Source organism: Scyliorhinus torazame, chromosome 3, assembly GCF_047496885.1.
Source record: "Scyliorhinus torazame isolate Kashiwa2021f chromosome 3, sScyTor2.1, whole genome shotgun sequence".
Lineage (NCBI taxonomy): Eukaryota > Metazoa > Chordata > Chondrichthyes > Carcharhiniformes > Scyliorhinidae > Scyliorhinus > Scyliorhinus torazame.
This window is the reverse complement of record NC_092709.1, coordinates 166537108-166562525: the sequence shown is the minus strand read 5'-3', so window position 1 is coordinate 166562525 and position 25418 is coordinate 166537108. Positions and strand designations below refer to the sequence as shown.

The 25418-nt window shown below is 48.8% G+C and overlaps 1 protein-coding gene and 1 pseudogene across 1 annotated transcript in view; both read left to right on the top strand.

The window, feature by feature from the left end:
• sepsecs (Sep (O-phosphoserine) tRNA:Sec (selenocysteine) tRNA synthase) overlaps window positions 1–25418 on the top strand; it is a 127630-nt gene that overhangs the window by 88290 nt on the left and 13922 nt on the right. Inside the window, exons 8-9 of the mRNA XM_072496508.1 lie at window positions 2106–2235; window positions 6424–6515. Of these exons, the coding sequence (XP_072352609.1) occupies window positions 2106–2235; window positions 6424–6515 (222 nt within the window). The remainder of the gene's footprint in view (window positions 1–2105; window positions 2236–6423; window positions 6516–25418) is intronic.
• Window positions 21644–24440, top strand: LOC140408795 (A-kinase anchor protein 8-like; annotated as a pseudogene).

Sequence of the window (25418 nt, the reverse complement as noted above, 5' to 3'; positions counted from 1 at the left end):
GCATCCAGTTCCAACAATTATATATTTTTAATGAGGATTTAGCTGTGCTGGCAGGATTTCTTACTGCTTTTGTTCATGTGTCTAGGAGCTAGGTCAGGAATACTTTTGGCTCCTGATCAGACACTTCCCTGGATGCAGATAAGAAATGATCGATTTTTAAAGGAGTCATCATGGACGTTGGTTCAAATTTAGTGCAGCACAATGAGATGAAAATGTCCTTATTCTGCTAGCTACTATCCTCAGATGATTTTGTGCTGGGGGGGGCGGGGGGGGGGGGGGGGGGGGGGGTTGGCAGGCTTAAAGGTGGATGGTGTGGAACGTGAGAAAGATGCCTCGGGTTAAGGCTGAAGCCCATCGTTGGGAAGAGTAGACTTTACCACATGACTGTGCTATCCCATATGTGACTCGGGAGCATCTGATGCTGACATAAGGTGCCTGAAATGGATCGTGTTGATTCCAATGCATTAAACATCCTTCAGTCTAATGAACATGGTATTCCATCAGTACCCATTTTTATAAATGATCACAGATTAAAAGTATTCATTTCTGTTCACCTCTACTTAATTTTTTTATTTCTGACTCCTGTATGTTTCTTTAGGTGACACAATCCGATTGAGCATTAAAGTATGAGAGCTGAATTAACACTATTGAATACAATCATGGTCCTCACTTTAACTGCCTCAGATTTATGGAGTGATCTGTTGGATGAGGCTGTCAATTTAGGTGCAAGCTAAAACACCCCAAAACAAAAAATGTTAAATGTCATTCTTTATCTTTCTTAGATAAATACAACTGAGGATATCTCATAGTCTTAATATTTACACTGTCCCAAGTATCCAAATAGTTGTTTGGTAATACAGAACTTGAGTATTGCTTAAAAAATACATTTTGTTGAAGTTTTTCAACTTCACTCACCTGGACAATCGTAAGAATACCAATGTCAGGGCACAACATTCCACATTGTATATCGCACAAACTCACGAACGGGCGTAAAGTTGTCAATTTCTACCCTGAAAAGTGCCCAATCTACCGCAGATTACCTTGGAAGGGTAAAATAAATGAGCATCAGATGACACTAGCTTTTCCACTCTACTAATATGCAGGAGCAACACGAGTTGTATTCACCACTAACAAGATGCTGCTGTCAAGCCAAAAAACATTTTGCCCATCACACAAATGAGTAATGTGGTATATGAATTTCAATGCCAATGTGACGCTAGGGATGTAGGCCATACATCCCAAAGATTGGAAGTTCATATCAAACAGCACATCTCTTCCCCTGTCCGCAACGGGCAAAGTACAGACCATGCCCGACCAGCCTGTGCTTGCAAAACGCAAAACACAGCACCCAACATCAGATGCAAAGTAGTCCCCAGTGTGCTAAAAATTATTGACCACCAATTTAAGTTTGTTAGTCTGTCTCGTAGTGTGGCGATTTCTTTGTACTGGAAGCTATATTTATTAACACACAGGGCATAATCTTTGCAGATAGAAAGAACATATACACACCTGTTTCAGCAAAACAAAATAATGACAGCCATTTGATAGTTTCGTCCACAGGGCAATGCCTTGACCAATCAGGGTCAAGCTGCCTGGTTTAAATTTCAAACCATACTCGGCAGCCAACAGTCAGTCACCATCAACTGGTGCATTCTCCATGGCAATGCCTCTACCAATCAGAGTCCACTTACCAACCAATCAGCACACTCTTCTCGTACAATATAAAGCTGTTGTTTCCCCTGACTTTGATATTCTTGTGATCATCCTGATGAGTGCAAGACGAAAAGTTTTGACAAAATGAATTTTTTTAAGCAATGCTCAAATTACACTATCTTTGATACTGTATGTTTCTTACATAAGTAGTCATAATATATTTTGTTGTTTTCTTAACTGGTTTCACATTTTAATTACAGGGGCTGTTTAGCACAGGGCTAAATCGCTGGCTTTGAAAGCAGACCAAGGCAGGCCAGCAGCACGGTTCGATTTCCGTAACAGCCTCCCCGAACAGGCGCCGGAATGTGGCGACTAGGGGCTTTTCACAGTAACTTCATTTGAAGCCTACTTGTGACAATAAGCGATTTTCATTTTCATTTTCATTTCATTAGGGAGCACGTGTTGGCCGGATAGATGCATTTGTGCAAAGCTTGGACAAGAACTTCATGGTTCCAGTAGGTGGTGCCATAGTAGCTGGTTTTGACGATGTCTTCATAAACGAGATCAGCAAAATGTACCCAGGTATTACATTATTAGTCACTTTGCGTTAACAAAGTAAATCTCAGCTATAATAATGAGGTTAGCTGCAAGTTTAGCTTTTATTTATATCCAGATTGGCTGTTAGAAAATCGTGGTGCAAAATTCTGATTAAATTCCTTCGCCGATATTAGATTGAATGCTCCTCTGAACCTCTGGCTAAGAAAGGAATGTCATTTACATTCAGAGCAAGATTTAGTTTTTAAGCTTTGATGAAACACTTTTCTATATGAAGTGAACAACAATTAACTCAATCGTTCAACTGATTTAAAAAAAATTCTATGTCAATCTATAAATAGAAGTGCGACAGTCTAATTTTATATTAATGCTTTATCAGCTTTATTTATCCGTCATCACACTTTATTTTTTAAATATAGTGATGAGCTATAAAATATCAACCAGCTTGAAATAACAATCTCTTTTTCCTATCCTGTTTCCCTAAACTGCCTTTTAAAACAAACCTTTTGGTTGCCACTTTGGAATTTGATCAACTCAAGCGTAGTTTTTAGAAAGATCTGTTATAGGCATTCTGCAGTGAAATTTCCACAATTTGCCCCCCAATTTCTTGCTGTCACTTTGGTAAACAATCAGTGAAAATCTTGAATCAATGGCCATTTAAGTAAGCTCTCTATGATTTCCACTGAAATTATAGAGGGGGATTAGGAAATTCCAACCCCTAAAATGTTACACCCAGCTGTGGCTGACGTGCAGAACATAAATTATGAAACTTTTAAAAATGTGGTGTAAGATTCAGTGCCAATATTTCTAGGCTGCAATTGTTTGTGTTCAAAAATCGTTCAACCAACTTTGATGTTTAGAGCATTTTTGGCAAGACATTAACTTGTGCAGAATATTAATGCAACACCCTCCGTAATCTGTTCTGTGGCTGAATGCTTTAAACTGTGTTAGATGGAATGGCATGATCAATTGCCCCTTAATGTCCAATGACTGGGTGGGGTTACAGGAATTGGGCAGGGGAGTGGGCCTCGGTAAGTGCTCTTTCGGAGGCTCGGTGCAGACTCGATGGGCCAAATGCCTCCTTCTACACTGTAGGGATACTATGATTCTATGCTTTGTAAAGAAGTTCAATCTTAACAATGCCCGACACTTTGCAATGAGTGTCAAAGGAACGGCTATTGACATTCTCCTTGCGCATAGTTGCCCATAGACGTTTTGCAAGCTAATCAACAGCGATTTCACATAATTGTGTCTCTGTTTGAATTTGGATCGCTTCTACAGGAGATATGTGCTAAGATATAAGCATATGTGCGCAAGTCCAAGTAGTAGAGAAGGTTTTTCAAACAATCGGTTTGAAGAACCCTCACTGAGACATGCAGACTGAAAAAGCAGGCATTATAAACGAATCATTGCGCTGGTGGTGTGTTACAGTTCACTTAGGGAGTTCGAGTTCCTGTGTGTTGCTAACTTTGGTTGGCTCTTAATTTGTTGCCCGTTGTGTCTTTACTTAATTTGCTCTGTTTCTATAACCTTTGCTCTAGAGTCGCCAGGTATCAAGTTCAAGTGCTGATCAATAACTCGACACACCAATTAGTAAGATTCAAATCAAAACACATTTATTATACACAGTCAATCACTACTCATGCATAAAACTCTACTTACTAGACTATCTCTAACACTAAAAGGCCTATACTTAGCTTTGGGACTGGCCCACCAGGTCAGGGGAACAAATGGCCTTTTGTTCGATTCTGAGTCTGCAGGATTCAAAAGCTGGTCTGGACTGGTAGCTAGGAGCGCCTATCTCGTAGCGTGCGTTGACTGGAGACTTACTTAGTTGATGCGGCAGCTAGGCAGTTCACTGTCAAGGGTTGTTTCGCGCTGCTGAGTGACCCTGCCAAGAAGACCGAATTGAACTTGGGGACTCTACTTTATAGTCCCCAGGGGCTTCGCGCCGTTTGGGGCGGACCCCGTATCTGGTTCCAAGTAATTGGACTACGTTACGATCACTTGGATCGATTTCTCCAATACTGGAGCCGTTCCCTGATTGCTGGGCGGTCCCTGAGTGTCCGTTGGCCTTCCTTTGTGTTGGCTCCTGCTGGCGCCGAGGAGTCTGGCTTGGCCTTGTTCACCTTAAATGTTTCAATTGTTCCCGGAGAACGCTCATTAATATGCAGATGGATGTTGGTTTCAGTGCTGTCTGGGTTTCTGCAAAGTCTAATACACAGGAGACTTTGCACCTGCGAGTTTTTCCTGGCTTGGCTGAATGTCCCTGCATTCTTTGCGGATCTCCATTTTAAGTCGGGAACTGGCCAACCTAGGTGGCTACATGTGGCAACAAACACTTTACATGTTTGTTGTCGTTTGGAGCTATGTATAGTGATGGCAGAGGCTCTAACTTTCTTTCCATGACTGCTCTTAGCATCTAACATTGACGTGTGTTGGAAGGATTTTCAGACTGATTTTCAGCCGGTTTGGCCATGTTATGGTCCTGAGGGTGGGACTCAAACCCAGAACATCTGGCTCAGAGGCCAGGATGCTACCCACCACACCAGAAGACAAATCATTGTACATGAAGCAAAATACAGATTGAGATATCACAGGGGATTAAGAGAATACCTAAAAGAACAAAATAGGAAAATTATATATTAAAAAAGGATTTTTTGGGGGAAAAAATCTACAACATTAATTTTCTTCAAAGGGAATCAGACACCAAATTAAATTTCATGGGCTAGAGGGGTTGATCAGCATCATTATCACATGATATGCTTTTTAAACACTCAGTTCCACCTGATTGAACAAGCCCTAACTTTTGCAGCTGTTTTCAGAGCCAGGATTTTAGATCATTATCCTCTAATTGATTCCCTCAACAAAGATTACAACAGCCCAGTTTTTGGAGGAGCAGGGGATTTTGACAGCAAATTCCAAATTTCTGTGCTTAATTGTACAGGTATGGATGCCCAAAGGTGTTGTGTGTTTCACCCAGTAATGACTGCAAATGCTGACAGCCTTGCCGTCATTTATACAGCAAAACCTTAGGCAGTGTTTTTTAAAACCCACATGTATTCAGCATTAAGAGAATGCTGTGTTATTTCATGTCGTGTATTCCCAACACTGTGGCCTACTTATTCTGTGATTATACAGTGTCATGCTACACCAAATATTTAGCTGCCCACAAAAGAAGAGATATCTGTTTCAGCTAAAATTCCGTTTTTGTTTTGTAGTATTTTCTTTAAAATCACGGATGCATAGTTGATTACATTTGGAGCTTCCTATAATAAAATGGAACCTTCATGCTGAGCATTCTCAATCCACCAGGTTTCTTCTTTAAGTATAATGGCTAAACATACAATAACTTTTAACTTATAAGTCAGAAGCTTTTTAAGGTAATTAGTCTGCTTCACTCATCATTATTTTGATGTTAAATACAACTTTGTGAAATGCCTGGAGACATAGCTAAAGGCACTATTTAAATTCTACCCCCATCTCCTATTCTGAAGATCTGAAGGTAGTAAGTCATGAAGGATTAAGGCTCAGTAGGACTGATGGTTCACCCTGGCCACTCTGTTGCTTCCACCAACCAATAATGCATCTCTTCTCTCGCTCTTCCACCTCCCCAGTGTCCCTGAACACGCGCCGGAGTGTGGCGATAAGGGAATTTTTACAATAACTTCATTGCAGTGTTAATGTGAAGCCTACTTGTGACACTAATACAGATTATTATTCTTCTTATTATTATTACTATCATAGTGTCTATCCCTCATGTATGAGGTTAGTGAATTGGTTGACTGTGAGGGGCATCACAGTTGAGCTCAATCCTGTCACCATTTAGTAGTGACCATTGCACAGAGATCATAACTGGGATATCCCCCCAAATCATCAGCTCTGGGATGTTCTCGGCACATATAACATCAACATTTGCTCCCCTGAAGGGCGGCACAGTGGTTCGCACTGCGGCCTCACGGCAGTTTGCACATTCTCCCGTGTCTGCGTGGGTCTCACCCCCACAACCCAAAGATGTGCAGGGTAGGTGGATTGACCACGTTAATTGCTCCTTAATTGGAATTTAAAAAAAAAAAATAACATTTGCCTCCCTGACTTGGGTTAGCCACTGTTAAGTAAGTTTGCATGGCTTACTATTACAACCATAAAACTGAGGGACCTCTATTTTCATTTGTATAATTAAGAATGAAAAATATTTCCCGTTGATATTTCTAGGCCGAGCTTCGGCATCGCCTTCAACTGATGTTCTTATTACATTGCTGTCACTCGGGGTGAATGGTTATAAGCACCTCTTAAAAGAAAGAAAGGTGAGTTTGTGGTGTTCCATGTCTACACTCTACTGTTCTATATTTTTCTGTTTCCACTTTCATTCTCAGCAAATAGCTGTCATGTTGTGGAATTCAATTGTATTGCATTATTAATGGTTTTTTAAAACGCTGTCCCTCAAAGCTTTTCTGTTATAGTTTGTGCTTCTCTGAGCTTTTATGTAAAGAATTTGTGCAGAGAGAGACCAATTATATTTCATACATTTCCTTCCTCTGATTATAATAGTGTATAATAATAGAGTTTCAGTGCAATTCTTTTATACCACTGTTTTTTAAAACACAAAATATCATAAATTGTAGTATATATGACAACCTAATTTTTCCGACACCAAGAATCATGGGCTGGAGTCGCCAAAACTTGGGCGATGTCCACACGCCAGCATAAAAACACTGGCGTTTCACTCCAGACTTTCCTGAAAAAAATAAACAGCAATTCACTTAACTGCAGGGGGCTGGCAGGGACCCGGGAAGCTTCACGCAGCTTTGGCTGTGGATACGGGCTCCCGCACCTCCAGTTCCAGGTCTGCGCATGCGCACGGCAGCGGCCGTGCCAAAAGAGATGGCGGACCGCGGAGCAGGACCAAGATACAAGATCCCACATAATCTACCCCACGCCGCTTAGTCTGACCCGCCCGATCGCTGCTGCGGCCGCCCATAAGGCCCCCCCCCGGTGCTGGATCCCCCCACCAGGGAGGCCGCGGATTGAGTCCGCAACCACCATGCGTGAGTCCCGACCGGCCAGACATGGTTAGAACAACACCGCGGGAACTCGGCTGGTTGGGACCGGAGTATCGCTGGGAGGACCGCTGGCAAACCAGCCACGCGTCGTGATTCGCGGGTGAGCGATTCTCCTGAGACCGGAGAATCGCCGGAGCAGCACCAGGCCTGATTCCTGCGTAAAGGTCGATTCTCCACCCCCGCGCCAAACGCGACCTTGGCGTGGGCTGCAGAGAATCCAGCTCCATATTTTTGCATTTGGTCGGTGTATAAGTTGACCTCCCTTCTCCGCCATGACATGCTATACTTACATTCGGAGTCAGCCTCAATTTTTCACCACACAAATGCATGTTTTACTTACCTTATAATTGAATGCAAGGAATGTAACAGATGATTGGGCTGTATTGCAAAGATGCACAAGAGTTTAGGACTCACTCACTCTTTGATTTGGATGCCAATGACACTTCAAAGAGAGCGAAAAGTTATTGGGGTTGACAAGAATGTGGATTAGAGGTTTATATCAGATCAGCTATGATCTTATTGAATGGCTGAGCACCCTTGAGGGACCTACTCCTCCTAATTCATAGAATTTACAGTGCAGAAGGAAGCCATTCGGCTCATCAAGTCTGCATGGAAAGATCACCCCACTTAAGCCCACACCTCCACCCTATCCCCGTAACCCAGTAACCCCACCCAACGTTTTTGGACACTAAGGGCAATTTATCATGGCCAATCTACCTAATCTGCACATCTTTGGACTGTGGGAAGAAACTGGAGGAAACCCACGCAGACACGGGGAGAACGTGCACACTCCACACAGACAATGACCCAAGCCGGGAATCGCACCTGGGACCCTGGAGCTGTGAAGCGACTATGTTAACCACTGTGCTATGGTATAGTTGACTGGCAGCTTAATCCGGGATAGTCAACACAGATTCGTGAAGGGTAGGTCTTGCCTCACAAATTTGATTGAATTCTTTGAGGAGGTAACTAAGTGTGTAGATGAAGGTAGAGCAGTTGATGTCGTATACATGGATTTTAGTAAGGCTTTTGATACGGTTCCCCTTGGTCGGCTCATGAAGAAAGTAAGGAGGTGTGGGATAGAGGGAAATTTGGCCAATTGGATAAGTAACTGGCTATCACATAGAAGACAGACAGTGGTGGTGAATGGAAAATTTTCAGGCTGGAGACCAGTTACCAGCGGTGTACCACAGGGATCAGTGCTGGGTCCTCTGCTATTTTTTATCAATGACTTGGAGGAGGGGGCTGAAGGGTGGGTCAGTAAATTTGCTGATGACACCAAGATTGGTGGAGTAGTGGATGAGGTGGAGGGCTGTTGTAGGCTGCAAAGAGACATTGATAGGATGCAGAGCTGGGCCGAAAAATGGCAGATGGAGTTTAACCCTGATAAGTGCGAGGTGATTCATTTTGGTAGAAAAAATTTGAATGCGGATTACAGGGTCAACGGCTGGGTTCTGAGGAATGTGGAGGAACAGAGAGATCTTGGGGTTCATGTCCACAGATCTCTGAAGGTTGCCACTCAAGTGGATAGAGCCGCGAAGAAGGCTTATAGTGTGTTAGCGTTTATTAATAGGGGGCTTGAGTTTAAGAGGCGCGGGGTTATGCTGCAACTATACATGACCCTGGTGAGACCACATTTGGAGTATTGTGTGCAGTTCTGATCACCTCATAGGAAGGATGTGGAAGCATTGGAAAGGGTGCAAAGGAGATTTACCAGGATGCTGCCTGGTTTGCAGGATAGGTCTTATGAGGAAATGTTGAGGGAGCTAGGGCTTTTCTCTTTGGAGCGGAGGATGAGATGCGACTTAATAGAGGTTTATAAGATAACGAGGGGGATAGGTAGAGTGGATGTTCAGAGACTATTTCCTTGGGTAGATGTAGCTGTTACAAGGGGGCATAACTATATGATTCAGGGTGGGAGATATAGGAGGGATGTCCAAGGTAGGTTCTTTACTCAGAGAGTGGTTAGGGTGTGGAATGGACTGCCTGCTGTGATAGTGGAGTCGGACACTTTAGGAACTTTCAAGCGGTTATTGGATACGCACATGGAGCACACCAGAATGACAGGGAGTGGGATAGCTTGATCTTGGTTTCGGACAATGCTCGGCACAACATCGAGGGCTGAAGGGCCTGTTCTGTGCTGTACTGTTCTATGTTCTATAGTTGTATGTCCGTAATGGCGACCACCAACACCCACGTTGATGGTTCACTTATATACTTGATCACCACCGAATATCTCTCCTCACCCTCAAATTGCGTTTCCCATTGTTTGTGTGTGTGCGTGGTGTCATCTGCTTGTCTGACAGTCCGTCTTAAAGAGGCAAGCATGATGAAGATTTGGAACAATCATCTGAAGCTCTAACAATTTCCACACCCACCCCAGGCCAACATCTCAAGTTCAACCAGACAATGTGAAACCTCAACTTCCTATTTTACCCTGACCTGAATTTCAATCCTGTATGCATTTCATCACAAATATCAGCTTCTTCCAGCCTATAATATCTCTTGGTTCTGCCTCTCACTCAGTCCATTTGCTGCTGAAACCCTTTTCCATTTATTCATTACCTTCAGACTTGACTATTCCAAAGTTCTCCTGACTGGCCTCCGAGCATCAATGCCTCTTAAGCAGATACTCAAAACCTCTGCTGCATATATTCTATCCCATACTAAATTCTGCTCTCCCTTACTTTCTGACGTACATCGGCCTCCGCTCACCTCCTATTTAAAATCTTTATCTTTGCATTTAAATCCATCTTTGTAACCCCCAGCTAATCAACAACCCCCTCTCCAGAAGAACTCTTCATTCCTTCAACTCTGCCCTCTGACCATTGCCTTCAGCTGCCGAGACCCACCCCCTCTGGATTTCCCTCTCTAAACATCTACATAAGAAATAGAAGCAACAGTATGTTATACACCTGCTGGAGACCACTCCACCTTTCATGAGGACCATAGCTGATCTTTGACTTCAACTCCAATTTCCAGTCCAATCAGATATAATTTAATTCCCCTAGAGATCAGAGGCGTCATTCTCCGACCCCCCAGAGGGTCGGAAAATGGCCGTTGGCCGCCGTGAATCCCGCCCCCGCCGAAGTCTCCGAAGGGAGAAAAGTCGGCGGGGCGTTAATGGCGCCGCTGCCGCGGAGAATGTCACGGGTCTGCGCAAGGCAGCCGATTTTCGGCCTGCCGATATTCTCCCTTCCGGATGGGCCGAAGTCCCGTCGACGTGATGACCGTTCACGTCGACGTGAATCAAACCTCCTTTTCATCGGCGTGACCCGGTGCTCCAGGCTCACGCCGACCAGCGTGGAGGTGAGTGACGGCCTGGGGGGTTGGCTCTGGGCAGGCAATGGCGTGGCCGCAGTCTGATTGCGTGAGGAGAGGTGTGTCTCGGGTTGTGTGTGTGTGTGTGGGGGGGGGGTGGGTGGTTAGAGTATGCTGGGCTCCGGGGGAGTGCCGGGAGGGGGTCCGTGCCGGGGTGGAGGTTGGGGGGGGGGGGTCCGTGCCGGGGTGGAGGTTGGGGGTTGGGGGGGGTCCGTGCTGGGGTGGAGGTTGGGGGGGGGGTCCGTGCTGGGGTGGAGATTGGGGGGGGTCCGTGCCGGGGTGGAGGTTGGGGGGGGAGGGTCCGTGCCGGGGTGGAGGTTGGGGGTTGGGGGGGGGGGTCCGTGCTGGGGTGGAGGTTGGGGGGGGTCCGTGCTGGGGTGGAGGTTGGGGGTTGGGGGGTGTCCGTGCCGGGGTGGAGGTTGGGGGTTGGGGGGGGTCCGTGCCGGGGTGGAGGTTGGGGGGGTTCCGTGCTGGGGTGGAGGTTGGGGGGGGGGGGTCCGTGCTGGGGTGGAGGTTTGGGGGGGGGGGGTCCGTGCCGGGGTGGGGGTTGGGGGGGGGTCCGTGCTGGGGTGGAGGTTGGGGGGGGGTCCGTGCCGAGGAGGGGGATGGGAGGGCAAGTGAGTTGGTCCACCTGGCCAGGTGCCAGCCTCCAACAGTTGGACCCATGCGGTCCATGCCACCTGGCTGGGGGGAGGAGGGGATATGGGCAATGATGACATGTCGTCGTTCCCCTCCCCCCCACCAGGCCGTCATGTTTTCAGATCATCCAGCGATGTTGGCCGCCGTGGTGGCAGCCGCTCATGTCTATGTTGCCCTGGATGAGGAGGAGGAGGAGCAGCGTGCCAGAGAGGCGGCGCAGGCTGCCGCAGAGGGGCAGGCGGCAGCCGCCCAGGCTGGAGGGACACCTGACCGACAGGACGAGGAGGGGGAGGAGGACGTCGTGGCCCCACGGCAACGGAGGCACCCGAGGGCGCCCCGTGTGTACTGGTCCCGGCAGTCATACCAGGACCTCACGGACCGGGAATGCAGGAGGAGACTCCGGATGAGCCGGGAAACCGTGGCACACATCTGCCACCTGCTGGCACACCTGTCACCGTGTGGCACTGGCGGGGGACACCCTCTCCCCGTGTCCGTCAAGGTTACGGTGGCCCTGAACCTTTATGCAACGGGGTCATTCCAGGCACCAAGTGGGGACCTGTCCGGCATATCGCAGACACCGGTGCATCCGGGCAGTGACAGATGCCCTATATTCCATGGCGCACCGCTACATCCGCTTCCCCGTGGACCGGGCCAGCCAAGATGCCCGGGCCGTGGGCTTCTCTGCCGTGGCCGGGTTCCCCATGGTCCAGGGCGCGATCGATGGGATGCACGTCGCCGTGCGGCCACCTGCAGATAACAGGGCCGTGTTCACTAATAGGAAGGGGACCTATTCGATGAACGTACAGGTGGTCTGCGACCACCGCATGATGATCCTGCACGTCTGCGCCTGTCACCCAGGCAGTGTACACGACTCATTCATGTTGTCGCGGTCATCCATCCCCGGCATGTACGAGGGACGCCATCCCCGGCTGAGGGGCTGGTTGCTGAGCGACAGGGGCTACCCATTGCGATCGTGGCTGATGACGCCTATACGGAGGCCACGCAATGAGGCGGAGAACCGCTACAATGATGCCCATGTAGCGACAAGGGGAGTGATCGAGAGGTGCTTTGGCGTGCTGAAGATGCGTTTCAGGTGCCTGGACCTCTCTGGGGGCGCCCTCCAGTATCGGTCAGATAGGGTCGGCCGCATCATTGTGGTGTGCTGCGTCCTGCACAACATAGCCCAGCAGAGGGGCGATGTGCCGCAGGCAGAGGAGGGCGGAGTGGAGGAGCAGCAGGAAGAGGCCCAGTCCTCCCCAGATGAGGGGGATGGGGGCAATGGTCAGGGCAGACAGGGTAGACACAGGCGGGTGGCTGTCCACCGTTACCGGCTGGCCCAGCGGGCACGGGACAGACTGATAGACGCCCGCTTCACTGACTAGATGGGCGTGGGAATCGGGTAGTATGGCCACAGACCGCACACCATGGCAACAGCCGACCACCCACACCCCCCACCCATCCACCCACCCAGCACCCTCACCCCCCTCCCCAACCCCACCCACCCCACCCGCATGCACACCACCGCCCCCCCCATTGCCGATCCACCTGCGGCACAACGGGCCGGGCTCACACAGTTGCGGGTGGACGCGTGTCTATCGCAGGCCATGGAGGATGATGACAACCCGCCCTGCGATGAGCTCCTGGCTCTACATTGGACTATGTCTGACCCATGGCCACAGTACCACTATCCACCCGGACCATCCCTGCATGCGGCTGTGACACTGCAGCGCACGGTCCCGTCCTCTGCCCGGGGGATGTTGATGGCGGCCCAGGGGGAAGGGGGCAGACTCACCTGGGGCTGAGGTAAGACCACCCCTCACACACACACTTGCGCTCAACGTACATGACACCCCCGCACGCTTTGGACAGAGCACAAAGGCAGCTTCGGTAGGTGTAACATTGACTTTAATAACCAAAGGAGTTCATGCACGTGCCCTAGCCCCTAAAACTCATCTGTGCCCTGCACCCGTGCCAACTTACTCAGTGTCTAATTGTTTGGCCTTACGGGCCCTTTGACTACGTCTACGTGGTTCCCCAGACGGTACAGCAGAACTGGAGGTGGACTCCTGTGATTCCTGCCCTCTGACACTGGATCCCTTTGGCGGCCGTTTCCTGGGGCGTCCTGGCCTAGATGGGCCAGGCTGCGGCCCGGGCGACTGGGATGGCGAGCTGCCAGCCTGTCCTGCCCGTTGCCCACCTGATGCAACTGGGACGGAAGGGGGGGGAGTCCGAGGTGTCGCGGTGTACCGGGACCTCCCCTACAGAGGGAGCCGGGGCGGACCACACCACCTCCTCCTCCTCGGGGTGCCCGATGGCCCCCAGGCCTCTACATGGGTGGGGGATGCGAACGGACTGGCCATCCGACGCCCCCCCGACATCTGGCGCTGCCAGTCCTGGAGGCCCGTGCTGGTATCGACAGGGGTCTGCAGGTTTGCAGCCATGGAGCCCAGGGTGTTGGCAAACCCTGTCTGTGACAGTGCGACGCCGGCTCGCACATGGCCACTGGCGCCGATGCCCTCAGCGATGGCCTGCAGAGACTGGGCCATGGCCTGCTGAGACTGGGCCATGGCCTGCAGAGACTGGGCCATGGCCTGCTGAGACTGGGCCATGGCCTGCAGAGACTGGGCTATGGCGTTGAGCGCCTCTGCCATCTGGCGCTGGCACTGGCTCATGGCCTCCTGTGAGAGGGCAGCCATTTCCTGGGCCACAGTCGCCGCCTGCACGGAAGGCCCCAGGCCTCGCAAACCGTTCCCCATGTCTGACACCGTCGCACCCATTGCCTCCACCGCGGACGCCACCCGTGCGGTGTCAGCCTTGGTGGCACGCATGACCGGCACCACTCCCAGCTCCTGGACGCGGGTGGACTCCTCCACCTGCGACCGCAGCCACTGCAAGCCGCCCGTCACCCTCTTCGCTCGTCTCCGGGTCGGTGGTTGCATCGGATCTATGTGTGGGTGTGGTAACTGCAGGAACCCGGGATCCATCTGGGCGGCAGATGTTCGCTTGGCCTGGGCTGCCCTCCGACCGCCCGGTCCCTCTGCTGCTCCTACCTCCACCTGCTGTACCGGGACGGCTGTGTTGTGCGCACCAGTGAGTGTACCAGACGCCTCATCACTAAAGTGCCCAACCGTGGTGAGTGTTTCTGCGATGGTGGAGGGTGTTGGTGACAGCAGTGGCGTTGTGTCGTGCTCTTCGTCCCACTCTGAGTCCATGGCACTTTGGGGTGGGGGTTCGTCTCCACCCATCCACTCTGAGTCACTGTCCGGTATTTCGTCTTCCTGGGTAGTGCTGTCCCGGGTAGGGGTGTCCTGGGTAGTGCTGTCCCGGGTAGGGTGTCCTGGGTAGTGGTGTCCTGGGTAGTGGTGTCCTGGGTAGTGGTGTCCTGGGTAGTGGTGTCCTGGCTCGGATGTGACGGGGGCCTATGGCTGCCCCCCTCATCGCTGGGTGGTCGCTCCCGCACGTGACGGGGGTGTCGTCTCCCTGTTGCTCCAGGTCTCTCCGTCTCCCGTGGTGTGCGAGGGGCATCCTGCGGGCGTCGCATGCTGGAGGGTGCGGGTCTCTCCGTCTCCTGTGGTCTCCGAGGGGCATCCTGCGGGCGTCGCATGCTGGAGGGTGCGGGTCTCTCCGTCTCCCGTGGTCTCCGAGGGGCATCCTGCGGGCGTCGGATGCTGGAGAGTCCGGGTCTCTCCGTCTCCTGTGGTCTCAGAGGGGCATCTTGCGGGCGTCGCATGCTGGAGGGTGCGGGTCTCTCCGTCTCCCGTGGTCTCTGAGGGGCATCCTGCGGGCGTCGGATGCTGGAGGGTCCGGGTCTCTCCGTCTCCTGTGGTCTCCGAGGGGCATTCTGCGGGCGTCGCATGCTGGAGGGTGCGAGTCTCTCCGTCTCCCGTGGTCTCCGAGGGGCATCCTGCGGGCGTCGCATGCTGGAGGGTCCGGGTCTCTCCGTCTCCTGTGATCTCCGAGGGGCATCCTGCGGGCGTCGCATGCTGGAGGGTGCGGGTCTCTCCGTCTCCTGTGGTCTCCGAGGGGCATCCTGCGGGCGTCGCATGCTGGAGGGTGCGGGTCTCTCCGTCTCCCGTGGTCTCCGAGGGGCATCCTGCGGGCGTCGCATGCTGGAGGGTCCGGGTCTCTCCGTCTCCTGTGATCTCCGAGGGGCATCCTGCGGGCGTCGCATGCTGGAGGGTGCGGGTCTCTCCGTCTCCCGAGGTCTCCGAGGGGCATCCTGCGGGCGTCGCATGCTGGAGGGTCCGGGTCTCTCCGTCTCCCGTGGTCTCCGAGGGGCATCCTGCGGGCGTCGCATGCTGGAGGGTGCGGGTCTCTCCGTCTCCTGTGGTCTCCGAGGGGCATCCTGCGGGCGGTCTGCATCTGCGGGGATGGGTGCCTGGACGTTTGGTCCTGCGATACACAATGAAGCATGCATGGTTAGACATCAGGCAGTGATCAGGTGATACGGGGGAGTGGGATATAGGGGAGGGGGGATATGGGGACGGGCTGTCGGTGGCTCACTCGCTAGTACGCCCCCGACCTCTGCATCAGCAACCTCCACCGGTCCTCAGGTCCGCCAGCCAGTTCCAGGGCCCTTTCCTCGTGTACGTTCAGTTGCCTCTCATCAGCGGGCCCTCCTCCAGTCCTCACATGCTCCCTATTGTTGTGTGCGCGCTTCTCCTGTGGGGGAGGGGGGGTGGTGGCAGGGGTAAAAGGCAACACTGTTAGGCAGGTATATGAATGCACGCCATCGGTTGCGCGTGCATTGCAGAGGTTAAGGTTAGGGCTGGATTCACTTGGGGATATGGGGGAGGGGGGATATGGGGGAGGGGGGATATGGGGGAGGGGGGATATGGGGGAGGGGGGATATGGGGAGGAGGATATGGGGGAGGGGGGGATATGGGGAGGGGGGATATGGGGGAGGGGGGATATGGGGAGGGGGGATATGGGGGAGTGGGGATATGGGGAGGCTCACCCTGCCTGCTCTGACGAGGTCGTTCACCTTCTTGTGGCACTGGGTGCCTGTCCGTGGTGTCAGGGCCACAGCGGTGATGGCCTCTGCCACTTCCCTCCACAGACGCCGGCTGTGGCGTGGGGCAACTCTGCGGCCGTGCCCGGGATACAGGGCGTCCCTCCTCTGCTCCACCGCGTCCAGGAGCGCCTCCACATCGCGTGACTCGAACCTCGGGGCTGAGCGACGGCCAGCCATCCAGTCGGGTGTTGCGGTCGGGTGTTCCGGTCGGGTGGGGGGGAGCAGCGCGGCCTTATGAGCCGTCACGCCGTGCAGCGCGTATGATGCTGCACGGCGTGAACCACTGCGCAAGCGCGGATCCAGTTACGTCGCTGCTAGCCCATTTCGGGCCGGAGACTATCGACCCATTTTTCCGACGTGACGCAAGTCGGATTTGCGCCGTTTTTTGCGACGATCGGCGGACTTTCCGCCGATAACGGAGAATTTCGCCCCAGAAATCAATTGATCTCCGCCTTTAATGTACTCAATGACCGAACATCTTGAGCACTTTGAGGTAGGGAATTCCAAAGTTTCACGAGTGAAGAAATTCATCCTCTGCCTCTCCAATTCCCTCTCCTGCTTTAAGAACCCCCTTAAAATCCACATGTTTACCGTGTTTTTGTCACTCTTCCTAATATCGGATTTTTTAGTTTGGTGTTTGTCTAATTACCTCTGAGATACACCTCGCAATACTTAAAGTAACAAATTCCTACATTACAACAGTGATTACAGTTCAAAAATACTGAATTGACCATAAAACGTTTTACAATGTCCTGATATTGTGAAAGGTGCTCTATAAAACAAGTCTTTCTTCCCTTCATTCTTCATATAAAGGCAAGTTGTAGTTATACAGTTTGAAGCCAAGGCTTTAGAGTTTAGAAACAATTTACTAGAACGATACTTTGGATGAAGGACTTCAGTTTTGCGGATAGGCCAGAGCAGCTGAAGTTATTCTCTTGAAGGCAGAGAAGATTAAGAGGAGCTTTGAGAGAGGCATTCAAAATCTTGAATGGTTTTAGTAGAGTAAACAGGACAACGTGTTTGCAGTGGCAGAACGATTGGTCACCAGAGAATACAGATTTCAGATGATTGGCAGAAAAAGCAGAGGTGACATGAGGAGGTATTGTTTTACACAGCAAGTTGTGGGAGTAATTGAGGACACAGTACAGAGGTTCATCCCAAAGAAAAGAAAGGTTATCAGAGGGGGGATTAGGCAGCCATGGCTGACAAAGGAAGTTAGGGAATGCATCAAAGCAAAAGAGAAAGCCTATAATGTGGCAAAAAGTAGTGGGAAGTCAGAAGATTGGGAAGGCTACAAAAACAAACAGGATAACAAAGAGAGAAATAAGGAAAGAGAGGATCAAATATGAAGGTAGGCTAGCCAGTAACATTAGGAATGATAGTAAAAGTTTCTTTAAATACATTAAAAACAAACGGGAGGCAAAAGTAGACATTGGGCCGCTCCAAAATGACGCTGGTAATCTAGTGATGGGAGACAAGGAAATAGCTGAGGAACTAAATAAGTATTTTGCGTCAGTCTCCACAGTAGAAGACATGAGTAATATACCAATAATTCAGGAGAGTCAGGGGGCAGAGTTGAATATGGTAGCTGTCACAAAGGAGAACGTGCTAGAGAAACTAAGAGGTCTAAAAATTGATAAATCTCCTGGTCCAGATGAGCTACATCCTAGAGTTCTAAAGGAGATAGCTGAAGAAATAGTGGAGGCGCTAGTTATGATCTTTCAAAAGTCACTGGAGTCAGGGAAAGTCCCGGAGGATTGGAAAATCGCTGTTGTAACCCCCCTGTTCAAGAAGGGAACAAGGAAAAAGATGGAAAATTATAGGCCAATTAGCCTAACCTCGGTTGTTGGCAAGATTCTAGAATCCATTGTTAAGGATGAGATTTCTAAATTCTTGGAAGTGCAGGGTCGGATTAGGACAAGTCAGCATGGATTTAGTAAGGGGAGGTCGTGCCTGACAAACCTGTTAGAGTTCTTTGAAGAGATAACAAATAGGTTAGACCAAGGAGAGCCAATGGATGTTATCTATCTTGACTTCCAAAAGGCCTTTGATAAGCTGCCTCACGGGCTGAGTAAAATAAGGGCCATGGTATTCGAGGCAAGGTACTAACATGGATTGACGATTGGCTGTCAGGTAGAAGGCAGAGAGTTGGGATAAAAGGTTCTTTTTCGGAATGGCAACCGGTGACGAGTGGTGTCCCACAGGGTTCAGTGTTGGGGCCACAGCTGTTCTCTTTATATATTAACGATCTAGATGACGGGACTGGGGGCATTCTGGCTAAGTTTGCCGATGATACAAAGATAGGTGGAGGGGCAGGTAGTATGGAGGAGGTGGGGTGGCTGCAAAAAGATTTAGACAGTTTAGGAGAGTGGTCCAAGAAATGGCTGATGAAATTCAACGTGGGCAAGTGCGAGGTCTTGCAGTTTGGAAAAAAGAATAGAGGCATGGACTGTTTTCTAAACGGTGACAAAATTCATAATGCTGAAGTGCAAAGAGACTTGGGAGTCCTGGTCCAGGATTCTCTAAAGGTAAACTTGCAGGTTGAGTCCGTAATTAAGGAAGCAAATGCAATGTTGTCATTTATCTCAAGAGGCTTGGAATATAAAAGCTGGGATGTACTTCTGAAGCTTAATAAAGCATTAGTTAGGCCCCATTTAGAGTACTGTGAGCAATTTTGGGCCCCACACCTCAGGAAGGACGTACTGGCACTGGAGCGGGTCCAGCGGAGATTCACACGGATGATCCCAGGAATGGTAGGCCTAACATACGATGAACGTCTGAGGATCCTGGGATTATATTCATTGGAGTTTAGGAGGTTGAGGGGAGATCTAATAGAAACTTAGAAGATAATGAATGGCTTAGATAGGGTGGACGTAGGGAAGTTGTTTCCATTAGGGGAGACTAGGACCCGGGACACAGCCTTAGAATAAAAGGGAGTCACTTTAGAACAGAGATGAGGAGAAATGTCTTCAGCCAGAGAGTGGTGGGTCTGTGGAATTCATTGCCACAGAGGGCAGTGGAGGCCAGGACGTTGAGTGTCTTTAAGACAGAAGTTGATAAATTCTTGATTTCTCGAGGAATTAAGGACTATGGAGAGAGAGCGGGTAAATGGAGTTGAAATCAGCCATGATTGAATGGTGGAGTGGACTCGATGGGCCGAATGGCCTTACTTCCGCTCCTATGTCTTATGGTCTTATGTTGTGATTCGGAATGCACTGCCTTAAAGGGTAGTGAAGCAGATTCAACAGTAACGTTCAGACGGTATTGGAATAAATACATGAAGGGGAAAAAAAATGGCACGGCAAAGGGGAAAGAGCAGAGAGTAATTGGCTAGTTCCAGCAAAGAGCTGCACAGGGATAGCGGGCCGAATGGCCTTCTGTGCTGCATCATTCTAGAATTTATCAAACCCCAGTAATATTCATTATCTGGTATTGTGATAATCGTATTTCAGTATTTAAATCTATTTATCGTTTTGTATAGTTAATATCCATTTATGGATGTTGTTGTGTTTCTTTTTACCAGGCAGCATGGTAGCACAAGTGGATAGCACTGTGGCTTCACAGCGCCAGGGTCCCAGGTTCTATCCCCCGCTGGGTCATGTCTGCGTGGGTTTCCTGCGGGTGCTCCTCCCACAGTCCAAAGACGTGCAGGTTAGGTGGATTGGCCATGCTAAATTGCCCTTAGTGTCCACAAAAAGTTAGGAGGGGTTATTGGGTTACGGGGATAGGGTGGAAGTGAGGGCTAAGTGGGTCGGTGCAGACTCGATGGGCCGAATGGCCTCCTTCTGCACTGTATGTTCTATGTTTTTGTCCATTTAAGACTATTTGAGCCCGACCCGATCAGTTTCGGGTCTTAATTATCAGATCAGATTAGTCTTAATTATCATGGCGTGTTGCCTTATAATCTAATCTGATCTCAGACTCGCATGAAATGGTTATGAAAGGTGCCATGATACCTGGACCCCAATACATCATTGCTATAATTTGCCGGTGAGCATACATATTGGTGTTAAATGAGAAGTATGAGAAAATGGAACATTTTCCAATATGAGCTGCCGTGATGCTTGTTTTCTTGGACTTTCATTCTGGAAAGTCAGTGCAGGTTAAGTGGATTGGCTAGGGCAGCACGGTGTTGCAGTGGTTAGCACTGCTGCCTTACGGCGCCGAGGTCCCAGGTTCGATCCCGGCCCTGGGTCACTGTCCGTGTGGAGTTTGTACATTCTTCCCACGCTTGCGTGCGTTTCACCCCCACAACCCAAAGATGTGCAGGGTAGGTGGATTGGCCACGCTAAATTGCCCCTTTGTCGCTAAAGGTGCCCAAAATCAGACAAAACACGACAAAATTCTTATGCACCTCCCATTTTTTACCCGTTTACCTGTTGCATGTTCAGAGAATCAAAATATTGTTTTTGAATTGCGTGCTGAACAATGATTGACTATGAATGTCTTATCTGTTTCACTGTAACATTGTCAGCAAAAAAATTGAATGATAGAACCAGCTACAACAAGGGGTTATGGTGAAGGAACCTCGTTAATCTGAATTTTACTAATTGGTGACTTTTCAAATATGTTCAGCTGCCTTGTATGTAAAAACTTGTAGAAATTAATTCATCACGTTTATCCCTATTCGCTATAATGAGCGTAATCGAGGTATAAAGTATAACATTTGTTTCGAGAACAGTATTGCACATTAAATCAGGCTTCAGCTTCAAGAGGCAAATTTACATCAAATGCTGCATTGAAATGCCGAATCAGATTAGTCATCCCATAAATCCTTTTAAATTTTGCGGATGTATTTGCAGGAAAAATATGAGCAAGAATATTCAATTGTATTCAGAAATTATTTTGATATATTAATCCAGACAGGTTCCTACAGAAACGCTATGGCTCTGACATATCAGTGTTCTTTATTGGGGAAAGTGAATTGTCCTTGGCAGCTGTTTCAGATTAATAGACAGAACAAAATGCTCAACTGATAAGCAATTGCGTGCTGTTCTATTGAGAACTAAATGGTAACTTCCTCTGATGGCTCAATTGAAAAGGAAGGTCCTCAGTTCTGTTTGACCTTCGGCAGAGTGGCAGGAGGAGAGTCACAATTGGTATTGTTACTTTTAGGTTAAGGAGGAAACAAAAATGAGCAGCACCCTGCCACCTATAGCTTTTCACTAACCCTCGCTAACATGTTTAGATGTTGGGACAAGGACGGAATCAGGTTCAATTGTAACACCCCTGTAAGCCTTGGTGTTGGTTATCCTGTCATGACGGACTGTCCAGGATCACGCGTGCAGAACAGCCACTTAGGTGTGGAACTGGCACTCACTGAACCAAGAGACTTGTGGAAATAAGGAGTCCATGCCTTCATGAGAAGAGGGATGAAGAAGAGACGAAAAGGAGTGCTTTTGATGTCGCCGAGGCCCGAACGGTTTTCTTTCTGAAGCCGGACCACAATGGACGGTCGCTACGGAGAGTACGGAGGGGATGATTCTTGGAACGCTGGAGGAGACGATGGTCAAGGGTTTACACCTTATGAGTTCTATGACTCCAGGTCTTCAATGAATGACCATGATCCATACAGGTCTGGCTACGGCTTTGTTATGGTGATTCTGGACCCAATTATAACGATTCCTATGGAAGTCACTATGACCACTACGACAACTCCTACGGGACTCGCAGAGATCAGTACCACAACAGAGCATATAGCAGCCAACAGGGTCAGAATTGGGCTAGAGACTGGGCTCCAAATAAGAGAGAAAACTGGAATGACCTCTACATGGTTCCAGGCAGATGTCTGCACACTGGAATGACATGTCAATGGGAGGCAGAGGCTTCAATTCTGTTGCCTCCACCAGAAACTTCCCCTCGCTCTTCTCCCCAAATATTATCCCCATGGACCTGTTCCGAGCTCGGGGCTCGGCAAGAGCGTTTGGTAGCAGACTGAGAAGGAGAGACAAGAATCAAAACAGAGTCAGGAGAAGGTTGTAGATGGTCCAGGTAAGAAGAGGAAACAGCCAACGAGCAGCACTGAAGACCCTGAAAACAAACAAGCTAAAACAGATGATGGTGAAGATTCTGATGCTGAAGAAAAGGAAGATGATGGGGTTGAATCAGGTGGTGAGGACTGTTGCTAACTTTTCTGTTGGTTCAATTGCTCTGTTTTATTACCTTTTGCTCTCGAGCCGCCAGGTATCTTTATGATACCGCCACGAGGTTCAAGTCCAAGTAATGATCAATAACTCAATACACCGATTAGTAAGATTCAAATCAAAGCACATTTATTATACACAGTAATCGCTACTCATGCATAAATTCTACTTCTACAACTAACAGGCCTATACTTAACTTTGGACTGGCCCACCAGGTCAGGGGAACAAATGGCCTTTTGTTTGGGTTCTGAGTCTGCGGGATTTGAAGTTGGTACGGATTGGTAGCTAGGAGCGCCTATCTCGGAGCGAGCGTTGAATTAAAACTTACGGTCTTTCGGCGGTCACTGCACCGGTCACGGTCAAGGTTGGATCGCGTTGCTGGGTGACCTGGGCAGGAAGAAGAGAGCGAGTTGAACTTGGGGGCTTAACTTTATAGTCTCCAGGGGCTTCCCGCCTTTTGGGGCGGACCCTGTACCTGGTTCTAGGTGATTGGACTTTGTTCCAATCGCTTGGTTCGATTTCTCCAATACTGGAGCGGTTCTCTGATCGATGGGCGGTCTTGAGGTGTTCGTTAACCTCTTTTGTGTTGGCTCCTACTGGCGCCGGGGAGTCTGGCTTAGTTTTGTGTGTCCCAAATGTTGCTATTGTTCCCGGGGATTGCTCATCAGTATGTAGATGGCTGCTACATTATTATGCTGATGGTCGCTGGTATCGATGCTGTCTGGGCTTTTGCAGAGTTAAATACACAGCAAACCTGCACCTGCTGGTTTCTGCCTGTGTTGGTTGAATTTTCCATCATCCTTTGCCGTTCGCCATTTTAAATCGGGACTTGGCCAATTCAGGTGGCCACAGGACAAGGATTCAAATGAGAAAAGAGAGAAGAAACCAAAGAGTTTTCCTACTATGCAAGAGAAGAAGAAGACTGGCAAACCCAAGAAGAATCGTGACCGTCTCACAGAGAGAACAACATATGCCTGCTCGGTGTGTAAGTTGCGTACATTTGAAGATGAGGAGATTGCTGCTCACACGAAGAGCAAGTTTCACAAGGAAACTTTAAAGTTCATTGGGACCAAACGCAAACTGCTGACTTCTTGGATGAATACATCTTGAACAAGAACAGGAAAACACAGAAACGCCGGGAGCAGATTGGAGATGGAACTATTCTGAAAAAGCAGCTGATGCAGCAACATGATGTACTCCAGTGTATTGGTTTGGAGCAATGCAGGAAAACGGTGAAAGCAGCCCATTGTATGGCTTATGAGATGTTCGTTCCTATGCAGGCTGGCTTCATTGCGCAACACTTGAGGTCAGCTGACCACAACCAAAACCGTAAAGCAGCTATCGAGAAAGCCAAAAAGGGTAGTCTAGTTATTACTAAGAGCATCTTGAATAACAGCAATTTTGCAACGATGCTAGAGAAATATATCAAGGGTGAAAAACCATCCACCGACGATCCAGATGACAAGGATGAAGAGGAGGCTAGCATGTAGGAAGGTGATGGGCTCAACGATAGCACCAATGATGGAGAGATGAAAGAGGGAGAAGGTGGCGAAGAAGGTGAAGGCAGTGATGGTGAAGAAGGTGCTGGGAGTGATGAAGGCGACGAAGCAGTAGCTCAATCTGAGGAAGCGGCTAATGCCGCAGATGGAGAAATGGAGTCAGAGCCTGAAGCTGAGATGGAAGACTTGGGAGGAGAGGATAATGCAAATGAAAGCAAAGACCCCGAAGTGCCATTTGAAGCTGATGAAGATAAGATTCTGGAAGGAGAGGATGACGGCTTACCATTTGACACAGAGTTAGAGTAACTTTAGTGTGATTTCCTGAAAAGATGTGGATAAATGATTATGTTCCCCAGTCATTCTCTAAAGCTCTATAGTAATTTTAACATTTCTCATTGTTTGACTTGCTAGTAGAGTTGGTTTATTGCTGTACTTGAGTTCCAGCTGATTGTTTCATGCATCTAGTAAATGCTCCCTATGTACTGTGCTGAATGGCTTTTCACAGTGATGGAGACCATAATCTCACCTGAACCTTTGTGTGAAACATTTTACAATAAACTTCTTCCCGTATAAAAAAAGAAGAGAAAAAAAGTGAGGTGAAAGATTCCATGTTATTGCAGTTCCAGCACAATTTTATTGGGGGTTCCATAGTCAATTGCAAAATTGAGTTCTGATGATAGAAATTCAAATGTTAAATATGTTCATAAGGCTAGGTGGGCATCTCTAAATTAACCAGTTTATAACTATTTTCCCCTGAAGTTGTTGATTTACTCCCCAATCTACTTACCATCTGGGTCTCGTTTTCTACCTTACTATGGCCACTTCAGAGCACTATTAGAGTCAGTGAAACCATATTACTCCATCCAAGTTTTAAGGGAAGTGATATTTTGACAGTGCCAAGATATAGAATATGTGGTTATGCGCAACATCATGGCATACAGTTGGTTTTTGCCTAGCATGAAGAGAAATTGTGCAGCATTCCAACTCTTCCTGGCTGTTAGCTAGCTGGAAGTGTGCATTCAACAAGGGGTGATTTGTACTTTGCTTTGAGCTTCCCCACTTCCCAATTCAATGGCTTTTGTCCCTAACTGACCCAGTTCACATGTAAAGGATGGCTAACTGGACTAGAACCTTGTTTGCCGAATCGTCTACTTTGTTCAGGAGCCAATTCAAAGGAAAATGTGAAGGAAAAATGAATGAACATATTAAACCTTGAGAGAAGAACTGTCAGGAGGAGCATAAAGGGATTTGAATAGTCTTTACTTCTGGTAAACTATTTAAATGAGCCTTTTTAAAAAAAAATGTGTGTGTGATGCGAATAAGCTTCAATTCCACATGATAAAAAAAAGACTGTCACAAATGAAAAGATTAATGCACTGCAAATTTTGCTGATTTATGGCAGCTGTCACAGCACTTTACTGCATTCACAGCATTCCTAGCTGTGTACTGATGCCTGACTAGTTGCAGGGTGAAATGCTGAAAACAGCACAAAGAAAACACTACACAGGTGCAAGTCAGACCAGTTAGGTCT